General features: G+C 51.1%; 2 protein-coding genes across 15 annotated transcripts in view; both read right to left on the bottom strand.

Annotated features, from left to right (window-relative positions):
• Window positions 1-3,177: 3,177 nt before the first annotated feature.
• On the bottom strand, window positions 3,178-12,782 carry LOC143834123 (uncharacterized). Of its 5 annotated transcripts, none has more exons than XM_077330729.1 (6): window positions 9,415-12,782; window positions 8,202-8,288; window positions 7,785-7,859; window positions 6,614-6,688; window positions 5,208-5,312; window positions 3,178-3,948 (listed from the first exon to the last, which is right to left on the bottom strand). In XM_077330729.1, exons 1-5 carry the CDS (start codon window positions 9,557-9,559, stop codon window positions 5,215-5,217), a joined length of 480 nt encoding a protein of 159 aa, XP_077186844.1. In that variant the 5' UTR covers window positions 9,560-12,782; the 3' UTR covers window positions 3,178-3,948; window positions 5,208-5,214. The 5 variants fall into 5 exon arrangements, with proteins under 5 accessions (XP_077186844.1, XP_077186843.1, XP_077186842.1 ...); XM_077330728.1 differs by having other exon boundaries at window positions 5,212-5,312; XM_077330727.1 differs by having other exon boundaries at window positions 5,223-5,312.
• Window positions 12,783-12,924: 142 nt separating this feature from the next.
• The window catches only part of LOC143833904 (uncharacterized), a 36,935-nt gene continuing 27,412 nt past the window's right edge, over window positions 12,925-22,447 (bottom strand). For 2 of the 10 annotated variants that reach the window (XM_077330184.1, XM_077330185.1), the window contains exon 6: window positions 12,925-15,797. In XM_077330184.1, coding sequence (XP_077186299.1) covers window positions 13,843-15,797 — 1,955 coding nt within the window. In that variant the 3' untranslated portion in view covers window positions 12,925-13,842. Of the gene's footprint in view, window positions 15,801-16,199; window positions 16,333-16,480; window positions 16,558-17,274; window positions 17,390-17,565; window positions 18,660-18,782; window positions 18,844-22,447 lie in introns of those variants that run through there. The other 8 variants (XM_077330192.1, XM_077330193.1, XM_077330194.1 and 5 more) reach the window with 8 other exon arrangements.

Here is a 22,447-nt window from a genome sequence, read left to right as displayed (position 1 = left end):
GGGGCAGGAAGTGACTTCGCCGGCCACGCCCCTCCTCTCCTGGAGGCCTCTCTAGGAGTGCGGCCCTGACCGATGCTCCCCTTAACCCCTTCAGCGCCCCTCTCCCCCCACACGGCCAGCCAGAGCTCCCGGCCAGTCGGCAGGGCAGGGCAGGGCAGGGCAGGGCAGGGCAGGGCAGGGCAGGGCAGGGCAGGGCAGGGAGGCTGACGGCGCAGCTCTTTCCTTCTCTCCAAGCTCCGGACAGCTCGGGGGGCAGCGAGGGTTTTGCACGCAGCAGGTCCCAGGGATGCCAGCCTCCAGGCGGGACCCAGAATGAGAGCTCCTCCCCAGATGCCAGCTGGGTTAAGAGTGGCCGCCTTGACTCTGAAGCGCTGTTTTGATTCCCCTCCCCTCTACTGGCATTCCATGGCCCAGTCACAGTCCTCTTAGGGCTGTTCTTATAGAACAGTTCTGTTAGGGCTCTCTCAGCCCCACCTACCTCACAGGGCGTCTGTTGTCCAGAGGGGAAGGGAAGGGTGTTTGGAAGCTGCTCCGGGACCCCCCTTGGGTACCATAACCCAGCTCTTCTCCCTTCTTCTTCCCTGTCCAAGACCCTGGGAGCCACTTCCTGCCTGAGCACCCAAAACTCACCTGGACAGACCGAGGGGCCAAAGCAGCAGGACAGTGTCCGAGCCCAGGGGCCTCTTTAAGACCAACACGGCTTTATTTGAGCTAGAAGCTTTTTTTTTTTGTGAGGTATCTGAAGAAGTGCGCATGCTTGCAAGAGTGTCTCCCTTGCACAAAACTTGGTTGGTCTTAAAGGTGCCTCTGGATCCAGACCCACATGAATGTGAGCCCGTGCAAGGCAGCTTCATGCATGCGGGTGTATTCAGGGAAGGGGGGGCGGGGGGATCCTGGTGCATCGGGAGAGGGGGTGGCATGGTTCTCAGAAGCCCGGCCCATTCCTTGTCTTCGGTTCCCCTGCTTCTGGGAAAGTCGGCAGGTACCGAGTCCCATGAGAAGCCCAGCCCCTAGAGAAGGAAATCGCCCGTGCAGTTGGGGCTGGGTTGCTAAGTAGCTCATTCCACACTCATTGTGTGCCGTCCCCTCTGTGGTTTCAGTAAAACCTTGATAAAGAAAGAACAGGAGCCATCCCAGCCAGGCCTGACGATTCCAGCAGAGAACACCTGTTGCTGTCCAGGTGGCAGCCACGTTTTATTCCCCTGTTGGACAGCCAACAGCCGGGCAGAGGGGCCAAGGCCTTTGTAATGACCTCAGAAGAACCTTGCTGGGTCGGACCAGGGAGGGTCCATCTAGTCCAGCCTCCTGCCTCACACAGTGGCCAACCAGCCTCTCTGGAGAGCCAACAGGAATGGTCAATCTAGTCAAGTGTCCAGTCTCACATGGTGGCCAACCAGCTGCTCTGGAGGGCCAAAAACAGGGCAGAGAGGCTGAGTCCCTCAAAATAACATAAGAATAGTCCTGCTGGATCAAACCAGTGGTCCATTTAGTCCAGTATCCTGCCTCACACTCTGGCCAGTCACAGGGCAGAGAGGCCGAGGCCTTCCTAAGAACCTCAGAAGAGCCCTGCTGGATCAGACCAGGGGTCCGACTAGTCCAGCCTCCTGTCTCACACAGCAGCCAACCAGTTCCTCTTTGCTCTGAGATTCAGAGAATTAGTGCCACTGAATGTGGCTGTTCCCCTCAGCCACCATCATAATAATTAATATGTGTATCTTGCTTGTTGTAAAAGACATCGGCTCTTAGAGGGAATATACTGTTCTTTTTTGCCCTCCCCCCCAGTAATTGCTGTGCAAAGGCACCAGCTCAGTGCAGAATTTGTTTGCTCAGTATAGAGTTTGAGGGGAAGCCAACAGGATACTGTGTTGGAGCAGAGGCTAATATCATATCCAGTAGATTGCTTTGAAGTCTGGTGTGGGCCTCAAGCAACGCATATTTGTTCATTCGATGTGTCAGAAAGACCTTTTTCACTGGCGTAGGAGCTGGCGCTGAATCATTTACACACTCTTAAAGTTTTAAAAAATCCCCCCCTCCCCCGGGTGCAATTTCTGGCTGAATTTACAGGCTGTGTCAAACGGGGCTGTATTGTGCTCGGAAACTTTACAGACAATTTTTTGTGGAGGGATTTCAGCCGAAGAAGCATCGCTTATTAGTTGCTTTTGCCGGCTTAAGGGGGGGGGAAATGGCCGGAAGCTCGGGTGCAAGTGGTTACGGAGGGACATTCTTGCTATCGCTATATTGAAAACACACATGTCTTTTCTGGATGTGTTGCAGGTTGTTCCCAAGAGTCTAGCGGTTTTTAAAGGGAGAATCAACTTTTGTGGATTCCATGAAAAGCGCTACAATGAAGTGATTTTTGCGGGAGTGTTGCAGGAGTATTACAGATTGTGTACGACATTGTGCGTAATGTTAAAAAACCAGCGTTACACTATGATAAGACTTCAGCAACATTAACGCCAGAGTTTGTGAGAACAGCAGTGCTGAACGAAGGAACTTTGCTTGTAGTTGTCGGGGTGGGTGGAAATTAGGGGTACGATTTCCTCCTCTCCCTTTGGGAAACCCCTGTTCCCTGAGACGGGCTGCTGGACTAGATGGATCACTGACCATCCTTACATTCCCATTCCCAAACTAAATAAAAGTGCCTTTATATGTCAGAACTGCTTAGCTGGATCGGATGACGGAGGAGAGCCCTTCCAACTCTTTGATTCTATGGGGCTGCAGCTCAGGGGCACAGCCTCTGTGCAGAAGGCTGCAGGTTCGGTTCCCGGCATCTAATGTTTTCAAAAGGATCAGGTGGTTGGTAAAGGTGACATTACCTATGGAACATCTCACTACCTTGGCCATAAGGAAATTAAGCCAGTATAATTGCCTGCTTGTGAAACCCAGAAAGACTGGCTTTGTGTACAATTCAATAGATGAAGATTTGGCCTTGTTTTTAATCTTTCCATAATGCAATTTTAAAATGTGCTGAGATCATGTCCTGGGAAGCTGGAAAGAAGTTAAAGCAGTTCCACTTTGGTCACTCTTTTCTCCAGTGTCGGCGGAGGCTGCAGGCGGATCCCTCGGGGAGCCAAGCCCCCCAGGAGGTTGCCAGGGAGGTGGGATTTGTGCACCGACAAACACCTGGGAAGATGGCTCAGACCTTTTGCGAGATTTGGGTAACAACTGCAGTCTGTCTTAGGGTTTATTTTATTTACTAATAATTTGATTTATCAGACCACCCCTCCCGGCCCAGCCGTCTCAGGGCAGTGTACATCACACAAAATGATACAGATTAAAATTATACAATTATTTTTTTAAAACATCCACATCCTTCAGGCTTCTCCCATATTGCCCTCCCCTGATGGAAGCCAGAATCTGGTGTTACAGGGAGAGTGTTTTGGGTTGCATTTCTTAGATGTTACTGGAGGCCTGGCCTCAACCAAATGCCTGGTGGAAGAGCTCCCTTTTGCATGCTCTGCAGAACTGCGTAAGTTCTGACAGGACCCATGTCTCCTCCGGGAGCTCATTCCACCAGGTTGGGGCCAAGACAGAGAAGGCCCTGGTCCTGGTCGAGGCCAGGCGTGCTTCTCTAGGGCCAGGAATCACCAACAAGTACCCACAGAGTACAAAGCCCTGCGGGGGACACAAGTTGATAGGCAGTCCCTCAGATATGTGGGTCCCAGACTTCGAAGGGCCTTAAAGAAAGCCGTGATCCAGTCCTTGGTATATTTTTACCTGGACATGATTTCCTTGGGCCCAAAGATTTGTATCTGGCCGGCAGTTCTGTACATTCACCAAGCATCCATGGGATTCTCCAAATATTCTTCCTCTGTGGATTCTTTGTTGCATGTCCTCTGAAGGAAGCATAACTTTCTCCCCCCCCCCTGGATGAATTCTCTAATGTCCAAGAAGAACAGCTCTTCTGGGTCCTTGTTCCTCATTCCAAGCATTTTTATGGTTTCTTATCTGAATGGGGAAGACAAAGCCAAGTTCCATTTCAGATGGGGGAGGGGCATCTTGGTTAAATCCATGGGTTCAAAGGAAGCCAGGACCACTGGGTGGTCAACCAGCTCTTTATTGTGATCTCAGCATGGTAGTATAAGAGGCAAAACGGAACTGAACCCCCCTGAAAACCCCCGACTTATATACAGAGGCAAACAATGGATCTTCTTGCTAGGACGTGCTATTGGTCAGCTTCAGTTAAATTGACTTGATCCTGCAGAAGGGATCCAGCCATGCATTGGTCAATGACACTGCCTGCTTTGATCCTGTCTGGGAAGGAGCCACAAACAGAACAATATTAGTCTGTCTGCAGCAAGAGAAAAGAACAGGAGTCCTGCAGCACCTTCAAGATTAGCAAAATCTGTGGGAGGGGGGGAGCTTTTGTGAGTCAAGGCACACTTATTTCGGGGTCTGAGGAAGTGAGCAGTGACTCCGGAAAGCTCCTCCCCTGCCGTTAGTCTTTAAGGAGCTCCTGGATTTTTGTTCTCTTCTGAGAAAAAAGTGTACAGGGTTGAACTTTGCCCACAGATTCCAGTGCATTAGAAACAATGGCCGTTTCACAATTAAACCAAGTTTGAGTCCAGTGGCACCTTCGAGACCAACAAAACTTAATGGTGGGCATTCGGAAGAGGTGTGCATGCCCCCCAAACCTTCTCCCAAAATTAAACTATGCTGGTCTTAAAGGACTTGAACTTTATACTCTTGCTTCCCACCAACATGGCAACTTGTCGGAATCTAATTCCTCAATAAACCGCTTGAATGCAATCTTCATCATCGGCTACAATTTGCAAATTTTGACATTAATGCAAAATCTGGTATTGGTTTCAGTGCAGGCGGCTTTGTTTTCCACCACAAGGCGCTATGAAAAGTTTTGGATGGGAATTATGGGTAGCACAGAGCATACTACATGTCCCCCCTCCGCCCCCTTCTTCCCAAGCGGATTGTGAGGGGGGGGCAGAAGGGACGGTGTCTGAGTGTGGCTCTTGTGGTCCTTTCTTGCATGTCCAGAGAAATGCCAATTGACACTTTGGGGTCAAAAGACGGATTTCTTCCAGTCCAGACTGGCCAGGGATTCTGGGCTTTTTTTTGGGGGGGGGCATCATCTGGGTATGAAATTGGAGTCACTGTGGATGGGCAGGTAGTTGTGAATTTCCTGCATTCTGCATGGGGTTGGACTAGATGACCCTGGGGGTACCTTCCAACTCTATGATTCTATGACATACTTGCCATTCACTTACTGACAGACGCTGTAGTGACTCTCACCAGTGTTAAGGCAGGAGCCACAGCGAGGGAGCTGAGTCCTACGTCAAGGGCCCCCACACCAGACACTACATGCAAAACAGGAAACAAGAGCTAAATTATTGACTGGAACAGCCCCCCACCCCCACCCCAAATCTCCCCTGTTACGGAAGTGAGCTTCAAACACCTGCAGAGTTTGCAAAGCTCAGGTTTCGACCCCAGGATTATGCAGCCTCAATTTGCCTTGGAACATGCAGGGAAGTATTTGGATGGGAGACCTCAAAGGATTTGGGTGGGGGTCCCTCCAGGGAATACTTGGGGACATGATGCAGAAGCAGGGCATGGCAAAGCCCCTCTGAACGTCCCTTGCCCGGCTGGCGGACAGCCCTCGGATCTCCTGGTTACACAATACACACGCCTTGCACTAAATAATAAATGCAATTAGAATGCTGACTATTGAATGGTTAAGCCCATCCCTAAGGCAAGCCTAAGGTCTCATGAACCTGAGATTAACATTTGATGGACAGAGGAAGAATTCCTCTCTTTTCCGTTTGAGCCTTCTGGAGGCTTATGGGGTGGGTAAAAGCCCCCCCCCCCCCAGGGCTGCTATAAGGATGAAAATGGGTGAAGAGGCTTCTTGGGGGAGAGGACGGGTTGGGAAAAGGTGAGAAACTGATGACAAAACAAGACCACAAGCAAAAGATGTCTAGTTTGGCCCTCTGCATGACATGGATTTGGTGTCCAGGACATAGAATAACAGAATAACAGAGTTGGAAGGGACCTCATGGTTCATCTAGTCCAACCCCCTGCACTATGCAGAACACTCACAACCCTCTCGCTCATCCACTGTCACCTGCCACCCCCTTGAGCCTTCACAGAATCACCCTCTCTGTCAGATGGCTCTCCAGCCTCTGCAAAGGAGAACCCACCACCTCTGGAGGAAGCCTGTTCCACTGAGGAACCTCTCTAACTGTCAGGAACTTCTTCCAGATGTTTTGACGGAATTTCTTTTGCATTCATTTCATCCCATTGTTTCTGGTCCGTCCCTCCGGGGCAAGAGAGAACAACTCTGCTCCATCCATGGCCGACATAGTCAGAGAGAGACACTCTCATGCAGGGTTCTCCACCTACGCACTGTTTCTTACTTGGCACCTGTAGAGATTTTCAGAGTGGGCGGGGCCACTGGCTGTCCTCACTCAAAGGAAAGAGTTTTCTACAGCTGCTGTAGGAGTCCTCTGAGGTCCCTGTCCTCCCCAGGCTCCACCCCCAAACCTCCAGGCGATTTCCAACCTAGATCTGGCAACCCTACTCCCCCCCCCCAAATCCCCTGCTTCCTGCAGAAAGATATAAACCCTCCTGATCAACTGCCCCCCCCTCCCCGTGTACTTACCCAGGACTAAGATGAAGATCCCAGACAGCATCAGAGCCATCAACAGGCCATCGAAGAGCAGACTCTCATTGGACACTGAATGCAAAATGGAGGGAAGGGAGAGGGAATTTAGGGCAAAGGAATTCCTGGGCCACTGGGGGTGGAGCCCGGATTTCGGAAGGGATGGGCCACATTCCCATTTAGGGATGCCAAGCTCCAGGTGGGAACTGGGGGTCCCCTGGAATGACAGCACATCTCCAGCCTGCAATCCTTATTAAAAAGGGATGAGGAGACTGGTCCATAATATAGCAGTCATGTGGTTAATCATGTTGGCAACGCTCTGCCCGAGGAGACCAGGGCCCTTCAGGATCTAACGCAGTTCTAGAGAGCTTAGCCAAACTGAGCTGTTCCGCCAGAAATAAAGGCCAAGAAATTCCGGCCTCCCCCCATGAAACAACCGACAACGGAGCACTGAAATATCCCCAAGGGGATTCCTATCAGGAGGCAGGTTTTAATAAGATGCCTATTTATTGTATGGTTTTATAATGCTGTTAACCCCTCCCCCCAAGTTGGACACACTGAGCAGGAAAACCTTTTTAAACTCTTATTTTTTACTGCCGCAAACTATAAACACAGGGGGAATATCTCCAAATCTGCAGGTCTCACACAGAAGTTTATACCTCCACGTCATGCCTACCTCATAGGGCCGGCGCAGAGGCCTAAGCCAATTCCAGAATGTCAGCTCCAGGATGCCCTCCCGCAGCCCTCCCCAAGAGCTGTTGGCACAGGGGCTTCTGCTGGCAAGGCGCCGGATGAGAGGCTCAGAAAGTACACACCTTGATCTTGCACCTGGGTGCAGAGCTTGGATGGCCCAATCTTAACAGAGACATCCTTCACAGTCTCCCAGCCCTCAGAGTGATTTTCAAGAGCAGTGGGCAGAGGCGGGATCACAGGCACTGCCCCAGGCGGTGCTCAATCGATAGAAGGTGGTCGTCATTTCTTTAAACATCAGTCCCTCTGAAGTGTGCTCCAAGGAGCAAGGGAGCGGCAGCTGAGTCCAGGGGGGCCCAGGAGGAGGTTCCTGGGGAAATGCCAAGGAGGAGGCGAACCACCCATCTTCCCCAATGCCCCTTGCAAGATAGTCTCCGTATGCTCTGGAATCAGGCAGGTTCCAGCAGACTGAGACACTTACGGACTAAGAAGAAGATGATTCTCATCTGGTTCACGAGGCTGGGATGGTCCTTGGCTGCAATCTTGACAACGGGCTCTGTGAAGAGGAACACGGGAGAGAGAAAGGCCTTCCCATCCGCTTGGGAGACGTTCGGGTGGCATGGCTAGGGCCTGAGACGGCGTGGCTGCATTGCATATGTGTTTTGGCCATGATGGGTGAGGTGGGAATAGGGGTGCCAGCCTCCAGGTCAGACCCGGAGGTCTCCTGGAATTACAGCTCAGGCAGAACTGATATTGGCTGCTGTTTCGGGACCCCATCCCCAGGGGACCCATGGCGGTTCCTGTTCCCCACAGAGCACCCAGACGTGGATCTAGCCTCGTCAGACTCTCCCACCCGGTGACACCCCACCCCCCCAATTGCCCATTGCTTTCCACTTACTGATGACCGAGGTGATGAATCTCGCCAGAAGCAGCATGTTTGTCAAGACGATCACCACATCGAGGAACTTCACACACAGGACAAAAGCTGAAATTGGGGGAGGGGAGGAGGGAAGACAAGATGACGGAAGAAAACCCAACGACCCAACAGTCCTTCCCCTTTGAGAGGGCAGCTTTTTTCAAGTCTGAAAATCAAAGCGCTGGATTTGAGTCCTTAGAGAAGCCAGGACAGCCTCACCTCATCAGATCCCTGCAGCTAAGCAGGGTGGCCCCTGACTAGTATTTGGGTGGGAGACAGGGGGGGTGGCCAAACTGTGGCTCTCCAGATGTCTGTGGACTACAGTTCCCATGAGCCCCTGCCAGCTGGCCAGAAGCTAAAAGAAGAGACGTCAGGGCCAAGGGGGATACATGACAGGTTATGATCCTGCCCCAGTGAGGACACTCATCTGCCCCACCGAAATGTTTTTGGGAAGGGAGTTTCTGTTTCTGGAATGAGGTGGGTGGCCGTGTTAGTCTGTCTGCAGCAGCAGCAGCAGCAAAGAGGCAGAGTCCAGGACCCTCCAAGAATTGTAATATTTCGGTGCCTCTGTTGGGTGGTTATGGCCTATGGCTACCATATTTCATTTCCAGTTTAATAAGGTTTAATTAACAATAGCCCATTAGCCATACCCCTAAAAGTCCAGGAGTTTTTAAAAAGCACAGTAAGAGAGAAGTTTGTCGCATCAACAACAACATTTCCGCATAAGCTGCTAAAAAAAAAACCAGATCTTAAAGTATCCGAAAAGGATGAATAGTTCAGGATCGCTTCTCTTTCTGCTTCATATTTTGGAGAGTGAAAAAGAACTGAGTTGTTCACTTCGGCTGTCACAGCAGGATTGACTTGAAGTTATTTGGGGGGGGAACAAACCTTCATCTGAGCTTGTGGTTGTGTGTTGCAACACACAATCCCCGTTTAGGAACTGCTCACAGGGTCAGATCGGATTCAGGGAAGTATTTAATTCTGAAGGGCAGTGGGGAACATTTCCGCCTAGCGTCTCTTTGAAGAACATTCCAATCGTGTCTAAACAGTTTCTGTACAAGTCGTGATTGTCCTTTCTGAGTTAAATTACATAGACCCACGAGCCTAATTTTAACACCTACAACCTCCTGGACGAACCCCACAATAACAATAAACTGAACGGCAAAGGAGAGGTGCCCCAACCGCTCCCGCTCACCTGGCAATAAGGTGACGGAGACGGCCACCCCCAGCAAGATGCCGACGGTCAGCGAGGACACCTGGGGCCCTTCCATCTCTGCTGCCCACTTCCTCGCCACCGGGGACCAAGCCATTCCTCTCCCGGGACCTCCTCTGAAATCCATCACCAGCAAACACACTGCTGAACCTGTTTGCTAGGGGAAAGGAAACGAAACCTGCAGGGAAAGGAAAGGAGATTTCGGAGAAAGGGAGTGCCCTCGTCTCCAAGGCAACTGGGAAAAGCTTTGCCGTGCCTGATCTCAAGGCAAGGGTGCCACCCAGAGCCTGCCTGGCATTTTTTCTTGGGTTGTCCGCAAGAGGAAGAAGAGAATCCACAGCCTAGACCGACTGGCGTTATTAACCGTGAATGATTTAATTGTATTGTTAGGCCTATTGTGTTGGCAGAATTGAAATATGCAAAAGGGGAGGAACACCAAGCTGCTTAAAAGGAAAAAAATAGTTTTATTGTTAAGAGAAACAAGGTTTGTGAGGGAGTGGGAGAGAGAGAGAGTGAGACCTAACTGACTAACTGTTCTTCTTTCATCCTTCGATTTATAGGCCACCTATCTCACAGTGGGCTCAGGGCTTACAACAGTGACAAAGAATAATAAATATTAATATAAAATTGGTAAAAAATAGTAATGTAAAAAGACAAAGATGACAGTCTATAGAGAAGTTGCTTGAAGAGGATGACTTGGGTAGGTCAGGAAGCCAACAATGGAAGGCACCCACCATCTCCCGTAAGCCCGGTAGTTTTACAGGCTCTACAGAACTATTAATTTTGGAGGCAAGCAAGGGAGGAAATATGCTCAAAGCAGCAGGAAGTCTCCAGCTCAACCAATCTGGACACAGGAAGAGACAATCTGCAAATATCAGGAAGTTCCTAACCTGACTATGCTAACTGCACCTCTCGTCCAATGCCCCCTTTAGGATACTCTGCACGTGCTTTGGATCACAGGCACTGCCGATCTGGCATATTTCAACGCATGAGAGGCTACTGTGACTTCCACAAATGGAACTGCCACAGTCAGAGGCAGTAAGGCCTTGAATCCCGGCCCCAGGAGGGAAGACTATAGGAAAGGCCTCATCTTCTGTGCCCTGTGGTTGGCTGTCCAGAGGAACTGGCTGGCCACTGTGGGAGACGGGAGGCTGAGCTAGATGGACCACCGGTCTGATCCAGCGGGGCTCTTCTTCTGGTTTTATGATACTCGGTTTTATCCTGTTTAACCATGTAAATTATAATGATGTTCTTGTGCAGTTCTTCTTGTCGGTAATCTTTCTGTTCAGCTTTGTTTCTCCAAAGACTTTAGGGTCACCCACATTTTATCCGTAAAACAGCCCTACGAGGTTGAGAGAGTGACCGGCCCAAAGTCACCCAGCAAACTTCCCTGGCAGAGGCGTGGTTTGAACTGGGAGTTCCCATGTCCAGTGCTGGAACCATTATGCTTTCTTGTTCCAGAACAGGGCAACGGAGACGGAGACCAAGTCTTGGAGGTGTTTGCAGAGTTTAAATATGCAAAGAAGGAGTCAGGCACTGGCCGCCTAAAGAATATATAGCTTTATTGAGAAGAGATACAGCTATGTAAAGAAGAGAGGAGAGAGATAGTCCTAACTGTTTAACTGTTCTTGTGAAAGCATTCATGAAGAAAGGGTGCTCAACTGAGCTATTCAGGAGACTGGAGGAGATTATTTGAAAAATACCAGGAAGTTCCTAATATAAATCTGCTAACTGCACACCTCCCCCAATGTCCCCTGTGGGATATTCTTCCTATGCTGCTGAATCGGGCACCCTACAGACATTGCAGATTCCAACATGAGGGAAAGCTGGAGGAGTTGGGTTTGTTCAGGCTGGAGAGGAGACGGATGAAGGGCGATGTGGTAGCCAACTATTTAAGGGCCTGTCCTATAGACTCTGCTAAGGTGTTGAATAATTATATTGAAGGGCATTGGCCTTTAGAAACTGGGTCTCTTGTGGCGCAGGGTGGTAAAGCAGCAGACATGCAGTATGAAGCTCTGACCATGAGGCTGGGAGTTCAATCCCAGCAGCCGGCTCAAGGTTGACTCAGCCTTCCTTCCTTCCGAGGTCGGTAAAATGAGTACCCAGCTTGCTGGGGGGTAAATGGTAATGACTGGGGAAGGCACTGGCAAACCACCCCGTATTGAGTCTGCCATGAAAACGCTGGAGGGCGTCACCCCAAGGGTCAGACATGACCTGGTGCTTGCACAGGGGACACCTTTACCTTTACCTTTAGAAATGGATTCTTCTGGGTAGCTGGGTTGGTCTGAAGCAGCAGGACAAAATTTGTGTGTGCCACTTTTAAGACCAAGGAAGTTATATCCAAGCTGTAAGCATTCGTGTGCAGTCACATTTCATCAAGAAGAGCCGGTTTTTATATCCTGCTTTTGACTATCTGCAAAGGCTCCAGGGATTTCCCAGCCATCTATAAGGCATAGCCGTCTCCTGACGTGGGGGCAGGCCATGGCAAAACTCCTCTAAACATACAATCTTAGGCTCTCCTGGCTTCGTTACACGCCATATTATGAAAACATTCAATCTCTCTGCCCTGGCCCTCCCCGCCTTGATTCCTCCTCACCTGCTCTGCAGAGGCCGGAAAGCTCCCCCTGTTCTTGGGGCAAGTGGCAGAAATGGTCTCCCCAGCAGGTCTTGCTGCCCCACCTCCAAAAATTGCTCCACAACCATCAGGAGGTTTTGGTGAGGCAGGAGCAGTGCCTGGGCCCGCCTGCCCCGCCAGCCTCCGCTCCGACCCAGAAAGGAGACAAGCCAACAACAAGGCCACTGGCAGTTGGGACGTGAGGATTTGGGGAGGGACAGGCTCCCAGCAACACCTGGCCAGCCAGGGGGAGGTCTGTCCTTCTCTCACCCGGCAAAAAGAGACTGTTCCTCCCACCCAAACCGCAGCGCGGGAGAGGAAAGCGGGCAGAGGTTTACAGGGGCCTCTGCCGAGGGAGAGGTGGACGGATGGGGCAGGGGCGATGCGGTGGAAGAGCCGTGTTCCTTCCCTGGGGGTCTACTTTGCAAAACGCGGCTGCAGATGCGTACTCAAGCCCACATCTGGGGCCCTTCTTGGTTTGTTTACTCTGGCGGTCTTGTCGCTCATGCCACGATCCTCCCAGTGAGGCATGCCTGAGAACCATGTGTCTCCCTGGCCCTTGGGTCTTTGGGGGGGAGGGGGGTTGGTCAATGTGGCCATATCAGCTTGCCCTCTCTGTGCGCAGAGCCATGAGTGTCGGGGGTGTTTCCATTATCTTTCCTGGCATCGCTCTCTGCCCATTTTAAACAGATGAGCCTCCAACACCAGCGGGCAGCCCCAGACCCCCACTGGGAAGGCCTCTGGGCCTCAGGACGGGGCTGAGGGTGATTCCAACTCAGAGAAAAAAAGAGGAGAAAATACTTAGCTGGAAAGAAACCAGAAAGGTTCAATGAATCTCAACCTGCAGCCAGGTGTGATGAGTGGTTCACACTGAAAAATTAGACATAATAACATATATTTATTTTTAAAGGTGGTTAAAAACAGTATAAGGCCTCAATATTAACCTCACAAACAAGGACCCAGCGGCCCAGACCAGGTACGTTTCAGCACAACGACCTTCTTTGGTGGTCCGGCTGAAGTATGCACACACACATGGTAAAATACATCGGCTCAAGGCACATATTACATTCTATCCATGTTGCAAAAGACGCAGTTGAAATGGCTGGACGGGAAAAGAAGAGAAAATGCGATCTGCATGTCACATGGACTGTACGTTGTTCACGTCTTATGCACTTTGTTCAGCATGTACGTATTTTACACATATCATATGCACTATGATAAATAAATAAATGATAAATGTACAGTTTTAACTTTTATCCACTTTCTTAAGTGTGTACAATTTCCTGCAGAATGCAGGAAATTCAGAACTGCTCATAACTGGCGGGCCTAGGGAGAGATTAATGTTGTGTCATTCCTCTCAAGAACTGCTTGTCATCTAAAATTGTTTGTAAATCAAGAATACCAGCTGGTCACATGACATTTATGCCAGTAGTAGACAGGCTGTAGATATACTCTTAAGTTGTTCATTTCCTCACCGGATTTGGGAAAGGAAAGGCTATTTTGCCAGCTTTGTAGATGTCAGAAAGACTCACACCAGCAGGACACTGGACATACTGAGCAGTGTGTGTGTTCTTTGATGTTGCTGAAGACTTCTGCTCAACCTGAATCTCTTTCTAAGAACAAAGTGTTCAAAGTGTTTCTCCTACATCAGTATTTTATGCTACTGAAGATTCCTCCTCACACTGAATCTCTTTCCACACACTGAACATTCAAAAGGTTTCTAATTCCAGCATGAGTTCTCTGATGCTCTTGAAGATGTCTAAGGCCGACCAAATCTCTTTCCACACTCTGAGAATTCAGAAAGTTTCTACCATGTGGGTTCTTCGATGTTCTTGAAGATCACAACTCCAAGTGAATCTTTTTTCACACATTGAGCATTCAAAAAGTTTCTCCCTTGTGTGGGTTCTTTGATGCCCTTGAAGATGGCTAGGCCGACTGAATCCCCTTCCACACACTGAACATTCAAAAGGTTTCTCCCCTGTGTGGATTCTCAGATGTTGCTGAAGATTGCCACTCTCACTGAATCTCTTTCTACACACTAAGCATTCAAAAGGTTTTTCCCCAGTGTGGGTTCTTTGGTGCACTTGAAGACTGCCACTCTGACTGAATCTCTTTCCACAGATCGAGCATTCAAAAGGTTTCTCCCCTGTGTGTGTTCTTCGATGCACCTGAAGATGGCCACTCTCACTGAATCTTTTTCCACACTCTGAGCATTCAAAAGGTTTCTCCCCAGTGTGGGTTCTCTGATGGTGTTGGAGATTGCCACTCTGAATGAATCTCTTTCCACATTCTGAACATTCAAAAGGTTTCTCCCCTGTGTGGGTTATTTTATGCCGTTGAAGATGCTGATGCAGACTGAATTTTTTCCCACATTCTGTACATTTAAAAGGTTTCTCCCCTGTGTGCGTTCTTTGGTGTATTACAACATTGCCTCTCCGACTGAATCTCTTTCCACACACTGAACATTCAAAAGGTTTCTCCCCTGTATGGGTTCTTTGATGTTCTTGAAGACTGCCACTCCAACTGAATCTCTTTCTGCACACTGAGCATTCAAAAGGTTTCTGATCTGTATGGGTTCTCAGATGCTGTTGAAGACAGCTGCTCACAATGAATCTCTTTCCACACACTGAGCATTCAAAAGGCTTTTCCCCTGAGTGGATTCTCAGATGCTCTTGAAGATGCCTCGGCCGACTGAATCCCTTTCCACATGCTGAGCATTCAAATGGTTTTTCCCCTGTGTGGGTTATCAGATGCTGTTGAAGACTGATGCTCACACTGAATCTCTTTGCACACACTGAGCATTCAAACGTTTTTTCACCTGTGTGGGTTCTGAGATGCTGTTGAAGAGTGCTATTCTCACTGAATCCCTTTCCACACACTGAGCATACAAAAGGTTTCTCCCCTGTGTGGGTTCTTTGATGCCTCTGAAGATGGCCATTCTCATTAAATCTCTTTCCACACAAAGAACATTCAAAAGGTTTCTCTCCTGTGTGGATTCTTTCGTGCACTTTAAGATGCTGATGCCGACTGAATGTCTTTCCACATTCAGAGCATTTAAAAGGTTTCACCCCTGTATGTGTTCTTTGGTGCTCTTGAAGAGTGCCACTCCGACTGAATCTCTTTCCACAAACTGAGCATGCAAAAGGTTTCTCCCCTGTGTGGCTTCTTTGGTGCACTTGAAGAGTACCACTCTGACTAAATCTCTTTCCACAAACTGAGCATTTAAAAGGTTTCTCCCCTGTGTGGGTTCTTCGGTGCAGTTGAAGAGTGCCACTCCGACTGAATTTCTTTCCACACACTGAGCATTCAAATGGTTTCTCTCCCGTGTGGCTTCTTCGGTGCTGTTGAAGGTGGCCACTTTGACAGAATCTCTTTCCACAAACTGAACATTTAAAAGGTTTCTCCGCTGTGTATGGGGTACTTAGGTGGGGTTGAAGAGTACCACTCTGACCGAATCCCTTTCCACACAGAAAGTATTCAAAAGGTTTCTTTCTGCTATGTATTCTTTGGTGCTGAAGGGGCTGTGATCTGTTTCTGCAGTACTTTCCACACTGAATGGATTTACTCGCCTTCATTCTTCCGAGCTCTGGAAAACGTGGATTGTGCTTTTTTCTATTTTGTCTCTCAATGATACTGCTGCCTTTCTTAGGACTTTCTTGATTTCTGTGGTTTTCTTTCAAGTCTTCAATTTTAGCTCTGTCTGGCAGTTGCTGACGAAGTTCCTCGCCCTCCTCTTTCCTCCGACCTTCCTCTGCTGGAGCAAACAGAGATCCTGGTAGCACCTGGGAAATCTGGCAGGATCCAAAGGGATGTATGTGCCTGCCATAGGAAGGCCCCTTAACCTCATGCCTGGCTCATTTTGACCACCACCGCCTTTCCCTTAAATAGGTAGCATTTAATGATTCCTTCCCCCCTTCCCCAAAAGCCACAGCTGAGCTCTGCCTCAGTCCGTGATCTCTTACATCACCGCCTATCTGACCGTTTTGACTGGAGATGCTGGGAAGGGGGCCTGCGACATTCTGCCGGCCGAGAAGATGCTCTACAGCCGCTCCCCACAGAGCCTCCAAATGGTCCATTGCTACGAAATACTTTGATCCCAGCCTCATCACCAGGGCCGCAGTTGGCACAATCGGCACCCAGGACAGATCCTTACCCAGAAAGGCCACATTCTCAGCGTTCTCCTGCATGACTTCCCTCCACAGAGCCCTTTGGGCCGGATCCAGCAGGGCCCACTCGGCCGGGGAGAAGGAGACGGACACGTCCTCCAAGGAGAAGGAGGGGAGACCCTGGAAGAGAAAGCAGACCCCCCTCCCCCCGTCAGAGATCACACCTGCCAGAGATTGCAGATTGGACGGGTGTCTTCTGGGAAGGGACAGGAGGATGTCTGGACTGGGGAGGGTGAAGGGAACAGAGTTCAGAGGACCTCTCTCCTACCAGGACTGGACGTGCAGCAGCCGTTTCCACATGTCTGAAAAGATGACAGCTCAGCAGCCCCTCTCCACCGCCTGTTACTGAGACAGAAAAAGGAAGGAAGCAAGGAAGGAAGGAGGGAAGGAAGGAGGGAGGGAGGGAAGGAGGGAAGGAGGGAAGGAAGGGTGTTTGCTAGTTGGCTCCTTGCTCCACACGCCCCCTTCTCAGGGCTGTGAAACGTCGCCCTGTCTACACTCCACAGGGACAGAAGAGAAGCAGCAGGGATGACCCACGCTGCCACCGTATCTCAGGCCTCTGTCAGACCTCTTTCTGCCCAGGGGAGGAGGAAGAAGGGGGTGGAAATGCCGTCGCATGACAGGTCACCATCCTATTCGGCCTGGATGTGATTTGAGTGAGTCTGGACACGCAGGGGGTGGGGGGGGGGAGGCAACAGGCTGCCCCCCATTACTGCCCCATCCTGTTTCACTCAGCGGCCTGATGCCTCCCCTTCGAGGTACGGGCAGAAGTCCCACGTTCCCATCATCCCTGGGCCCCGGAGCCTGGAGTTCGGAGCTCTGCTGCCCCAGAAGGTGGAAGCCCCTTCATTCACCAGGCTGAAGAGGCTTTTGAGCCCCCTCCACCTCCTCTTGTGGAAGGAAGGTGAGGAATTAATACTTCAGTTGATGGCAGGAATCGGCTCTCCATTAATGGGTCTAAGCTCATTTTTTAGAGCATTCCAGCAATTAATGCCGAAAATTAACTCTGGATTTCTCTACCCATTGAATGCACGGGGTGCCCCAGGCACGATGTGTCCTTACCACTGGAGAGGGCATCTTGGCCACGCTCCACGGCCTGCGCCCTCTGCCCTTCCTCGGAAGGAGCTCCTTCCACCGCAGGGATTGTAGCTTCCGTCTTCATGGATGGCCCCAATAGCTGAAACCACAACGAGGAAGACGGGGAAGTGACGGAACGGAAGAGACCAAGCGAGGGGTCCTGCCAATTCTCCCATTTGGATAATTAACAACTCGACAAATGTCCAGCAGGGAAATTTTTGTATAAGGCCAGAGATCGTGGGTTGAACTGGACCTATGGGGAGGAACCCCCCTCACCTGCTCGTCCTGCCTCTCCTCCTGGGCCTGGCTGAGGAGGAAGCCTTCGGCCAGGGCCACCGCCTGGGCGCTGCTCTCCGGCCCGCATCCTCTCACCCAGCCCTGCATCTCCCGGGGCAGGAGGGCCAGGAACTGCTCCAGGGTCACCCGGTCCAGCATCTGCCTCTTGGTGCTCCTCTCCGGCTCCAGCCAGCGGCTGCAAAGTCCGTGGAGCCGGCTGCAAACCTCTCGGGGCCCAGCAGCCTCCTGGTAGCGGAAGTGCTGGAAGCGCTGGCAATGGCCGTCTGAGGTCACGGTGTCCTGAGCCAGGGTCTCTGGCCCGGCCCTTCCCCAGAATCCAACTGTGCTCCCAGCTTGGGAGAGATGGGGGCCTTTCCTTGCTGCCTTGCTGGTTCCGGGTCCTCCTGGGTCCTGCTCTTCCATCTCCTGCCCCTTCTCTTGGGTCACCTCAGACCCTGCAATGTTGCCTTCAGTCCCTTGGCTACGAAGAGCGGCTTCTCCCTGCGGGGAACGGGGAGAGACAGGCAGTGACACGGGAGACAAAAGAGAGCGGAGACTCACCCCTGAACACCGCCCACCTTCCTACGCAGGAGAAGCTTCCTGGTGGAGCAGAGAAAAGGCCTTCCAGGGATCCGCAGACCAGGCCTGAGATGCTGCTCCCGTATCAGAAGCCCGGCTGGTTTAGAGAGCCCCTGGACTAGCTCAGCCACTCAGCCCAGGAGCTCAGTCTGGCCCAGACCCCTATGCCAACGCCGGGCCTGCAGGGTTGGGCAGGAGCTCTGCCTGCGCCCGCAGCTGTGGGTTCGGCTCCAGCATCCCCAGGTCAGATCCAGGCAACAGCCGAAGAGTTCAGCAGCCCCTGAAAACGAATCCCGGAAGGGGTGGTGGGGAGGGGCTGCCCGGGGTCCGATGCTCCCTTCCGGGGAAGCCAAAAGGCCTGGAGGAGGGCGCCTAACGGGGTTGCCATCCTCCAGGCGACGCCGGGAAATCTCCCGGAACTGCGACCGGGCCTCGTTCCCCGCTCAGGTTGCCCCAAATTGACCCTTTCCCATGCACCCCCTCCCCTTGCTCCCGCGGCTGTTCCCTCCAGTCTCCCCCCCCTGCTCGGCCTCTCCGGCCCGGGGCTCGGCGGCCTTAACCCTTTCCGCGCTGCAGCAGAGTCGGCCGGAGGGGACTGCGCGGACTAGATGGGGCAGGGGGGCAGCGGCGGGCCTCACCCCTGGGCACCTTCCGAGCACCTCCCGTGCGGCCTCCGCGGCAGAGAGGCGCCCCCGCCCCGCTCGCCCCCCCCCCCCGAGCCCCCGCTGAGCCCTGCCCGGTCTTCTGACGCGGCGTGCGGGGCTTTCCCAAGCGAGGCCGCGGATTGGCTGGCCCGGGTGGGCGTGCCCCAGCTGCGCTGCCCAACCACGCCTACCTGCCTGCCGCCCTCCGCGGGGCTTTCCCGGAGCCCGCAGCGCCAGGGGGGCTTTCGGGGGCCCAGAAGCGCCGCCGCTTAAGTGTCAGCCCGCCCGGGCTTTGCTTCCAAACCAAAACGGAGAAACCCACCAGAGTCTGATTCAAAGCTGGGCTCCCCCAGTTGGGTTAGTCCAGGTGTCAAGAGGAAATCCGGGGCTCCAGGCCAGGGTCACTCAAGGTCATCGTCTAAGATTTTTATTTTAAATCAGTCATAGAATCATCGAATCCCAGAGTTGGAAGGGACCTCCTGGGTCATCTAGTCCAGCCCCCTGCACCATGCAGGACACTCCCACAACCCCCTCGCTCACCCCCTGCCCCCTGCCACCCCGTTGAGCCTTCCCAGAATCCGCCTCTCTGTCAGATGGCCATCCAGCCTCTTTTCAAAAATCTCCCGAGATGGAGAACCCACCACCCCCTGAGGAAGCCTGTTCCACCTAGGAACTGCACTAAGTATTAGGAACTTCTTCAGGGCAGTGGATGAGCGAGAGGGTTGGGAGTGTTCTGCACAGTGCAGGGGGTTGGACTAGATGACCCAGGAGGTCCCTTTCAACTCTGTGATTCTATGATTCTATCGAGAGGAATTGGTTGGCCAAGGTGTGAGACAGCATGCTGAACTAGATGGACTATTGGCCTCATCCTGCAGGGCTCTTCCGGAGGAGGAGAGACAGGAAGGCAGAGAAATATTTATTTACTGGAGGCCACGCCTGTTGTACCGAGGAATAGAATGGGTGCTAGGGTGCCCACCTGCACCGTGGCTTCCTGGGGGCTACGTGGCAAAAGCTGCAGCCCACCCCTGGACTCTTGAGGCCCCCCTCCAAACCTCAAGGACCATTCCTGACCCAGGGGTCACCAACCTCCAGCTGCAACCAGGACATATCCTGGAATTGGACAATTCTGTGGGGAGATCAGCTCCCCAGAGGAAAATGGCGGTTTGGGAGGGGCAACTCTACAACAACTCCTCATCTCCAGGCTCCTGATGAAAGGGCTTGCTTGGGAGGGGGACTCTGTGGCAGGGAGGATGCAGGATGTCGGAGGCTGAGACCTGGGGTTGCAGGTCATCGGCTGGAATGGCAGGGCCTTTCAGGGGAACAGAGATCAGTCCCTCTGGAGAAAAGACCTGGCTTTGCATCCCTTGGAGGTGCAGGGATGCCAGGCTCCCCCCGGGGGCGGGGGGGGGGGAGACACACACAAAGAGAAATGCTGCATGGCACTAATGGCTAATAACAATTAACATAAGAGAATTAATACACTTGTCACAGTTTCTTCCTTCAACAAAAGTATGTCATTGATAGCAAGTTTTGCTTAAGAACTGAAAATCTACAGTTCAATATCAGAGTAAATCTAAGTTCAACTTCATAAGGTTTAGTGAGAGTGATTTGATGATTTTTGCTGCACTCCTCCAAAGCTGTCTCAGAGCAGTGTACAGCAATAAAAACAATTGTAGAAATTAATTAAACATTAAAAACATCTCATTAGCGCTAACATATTCAGCAGTAAAATTAGTGCAGTTTTATTTCAGGTGGATTCCCATTTGTGACGTTCTCCATGGGAGGGCCCTCATCTGATAGTTAGAGCAATGGCCCCAACCAAAAGCGTGGGGGAAGAACTCGGTCTTACAGGCCCTTATACGCCCCGGCTGTGGGGTGGGAAGGACAGAATGAAGCAGGAAAAGAGGAGACACTCTGGGGTCTGTCAGGAAACACAAAGTAACAATATCTGTAATGAGATATGGCCCTTCCTCAGCTGAATTTCATTTTCTGAGTCATAGAAATATTTAAATCTAGGGTTGCCAAATACCTGGAAGAAAAAAGGCTTTCTCCCTTTGACAGAAGCACTATGGGACGGAATTTATAGAATCATAGAGTTGGAAGGGGGCCATGCAGGCCACCTAGTCCAACCACCTGCTCAATGCAGATGCCCATCTGAACACACGAAGCCTCTGAGAAAGAGGCAGGATGCCTCCCCACCTCCAGGCGTCCCAACAACCGTAATGAAGACACGTTTCCACGAGGAAATAGTGGGATGAGTTTTCTCAGCCTGTTGCACAAAGACACTCTCTCCGAGGAGGAACTTAAGGGGACCTCTGAGGAGTCCATGATGCAGAGTCAGCCTTGGCACAGGATTTACTCAAGGTCCTTGTTCATGGCATTGGGGGGTATCAGAGCAGGAGGGAATCTTCTTTCTCTGAGGGTCAGCGAGAAGGACGATTGGGGAATAAGCACCTCCTCACAAGATTCACGGATCCCAGCCCACTTCCACAATTCTGGATCAGATTGAGGGGCCAGATCCTCTCAAACGTAGTGGTTGTGTTCCTTTCAACCCAAACACTTCCTACTGCCAGAATTCTTTCGGCTGCAAGGTGGTGACACCCAAAAAAGCTCACAGCAGGCTAGGCTGGGTTGGGAGATGCCTCTCGAGAACTGCCTGTCATCTAAAACTGAATTAAGGATGTTGTCTTGTCACAACAAGGTATCTGCCAGAAGCAGAGAGGCTATAGATACCTGTTATCCTCAACTTGTATACGGACTCACAGGATTGGGGAAAGGAAGTGTTTTTGCCCGTTGTGGGGCTGTCAGAATGAGTGAGAGTGGCAGATAAGCTGAAACAGTGAGTAGTACCTGGGTTCTCTAAGGCTGTTGAAGGGTGCTACCAACCTCAACCTCTTTCTATGCAGTCAGCATTCAAGGTGTTTCTCCTGTGTGAGTTTTTTTATGCTTTGGAAAAGTCCAATTTACACTGAATGTCTTTCTACACACTGAGCAGTTAAACATTTCTCCCCAGTGTGTGTTCTTTGATGCCTTTGAGGAGTGCTACACTGACTGAATCTCTTCCCACACACTAAGCATTCAAAAGGTTTCTCCCCTGTGTGGGTTTTCTTTAAAAAAATATATTTTATTTATTTTTATTGTATATAAAGCACTCACAGAAAGATGGGGGGGAAGAAACAACCAGCTGGCAGAATAATCGTTGACACATGTGAAAGCACAGTCCATTCTTATCTTTAAAAATACGTACTCGGTTCGCATCGCATAAGATGAAAAGAAAGAGAAACTACCAGCTAGCCAAATAATTATTGATACATGTGAAAGTATAGTCTGCCATCATCTCCCCCACTCCTGTTGGTTAACATCCAGACATTGGATTCTCGTTTGGTGTGTTGCCAGCTGATTTGTGTTTTCATCAGCTATTTTCTTCAAACCGTCGATTCTGTCTGAGAGCTCTTTCCTGGTATCTTGAATTTCGTTTTCAACCTTTTTGACTACTTTCAGTATCTCTAAGTTGCCTTTGCATAATAAATAAAACATCTGTGCGTTAGTTGGATTTTCCATTTCTGTATACAGTATACAGTCACAGGGCGTCTCGCGAGAGTTCGAGCGATCAGACATTATCAATTAAGATGATCTCCGTGTTCTGTCAGGAACTCCCG

This window comes from Paroedura picta, chromosome 3 (genome assembly GCF_049243985.1).
Source record: "Paroedura picta isolate Pp20150507F chromosome 3, Ppicta_v3.0, whole genome shotgun sequence".
Taxonomy (NCBI): Eukaryota; Metazoa; Chordata; class Lepidosauria; order Squamata; family Gekkonidae; genus Paroedura; species Paroedura picta.
This window is presented reverse-complemented; position numbering and strand designations above follow the sequence as displayed.

Excerpts from the sequence above, each read along its gene's own strand:
- LOC143834123 (XM_077330726.1), bottom strand. The coding sequence starts at position 9,559 with ATGGATTTCAGAGGAGGTCCCGGGAGAGGAATGGCTTGGTCCCCGGTG. Across the intron at positions 8,289-9,414 it reads CTCCGTCACCTTATTGCCAG|CTTTTGTCCTGTGTGTGAAG; the intron begins GTGAGCGGGAGC and ends CCCCAATTTCAG. Across the intron at positions 3,949-5,247 it reads TGGCTCCTGCCTTAACACTG|ATAAGAAACCATAAAAATGC; the intron begins GTGAGAGTCACT and ends TTCCCCATTCAG.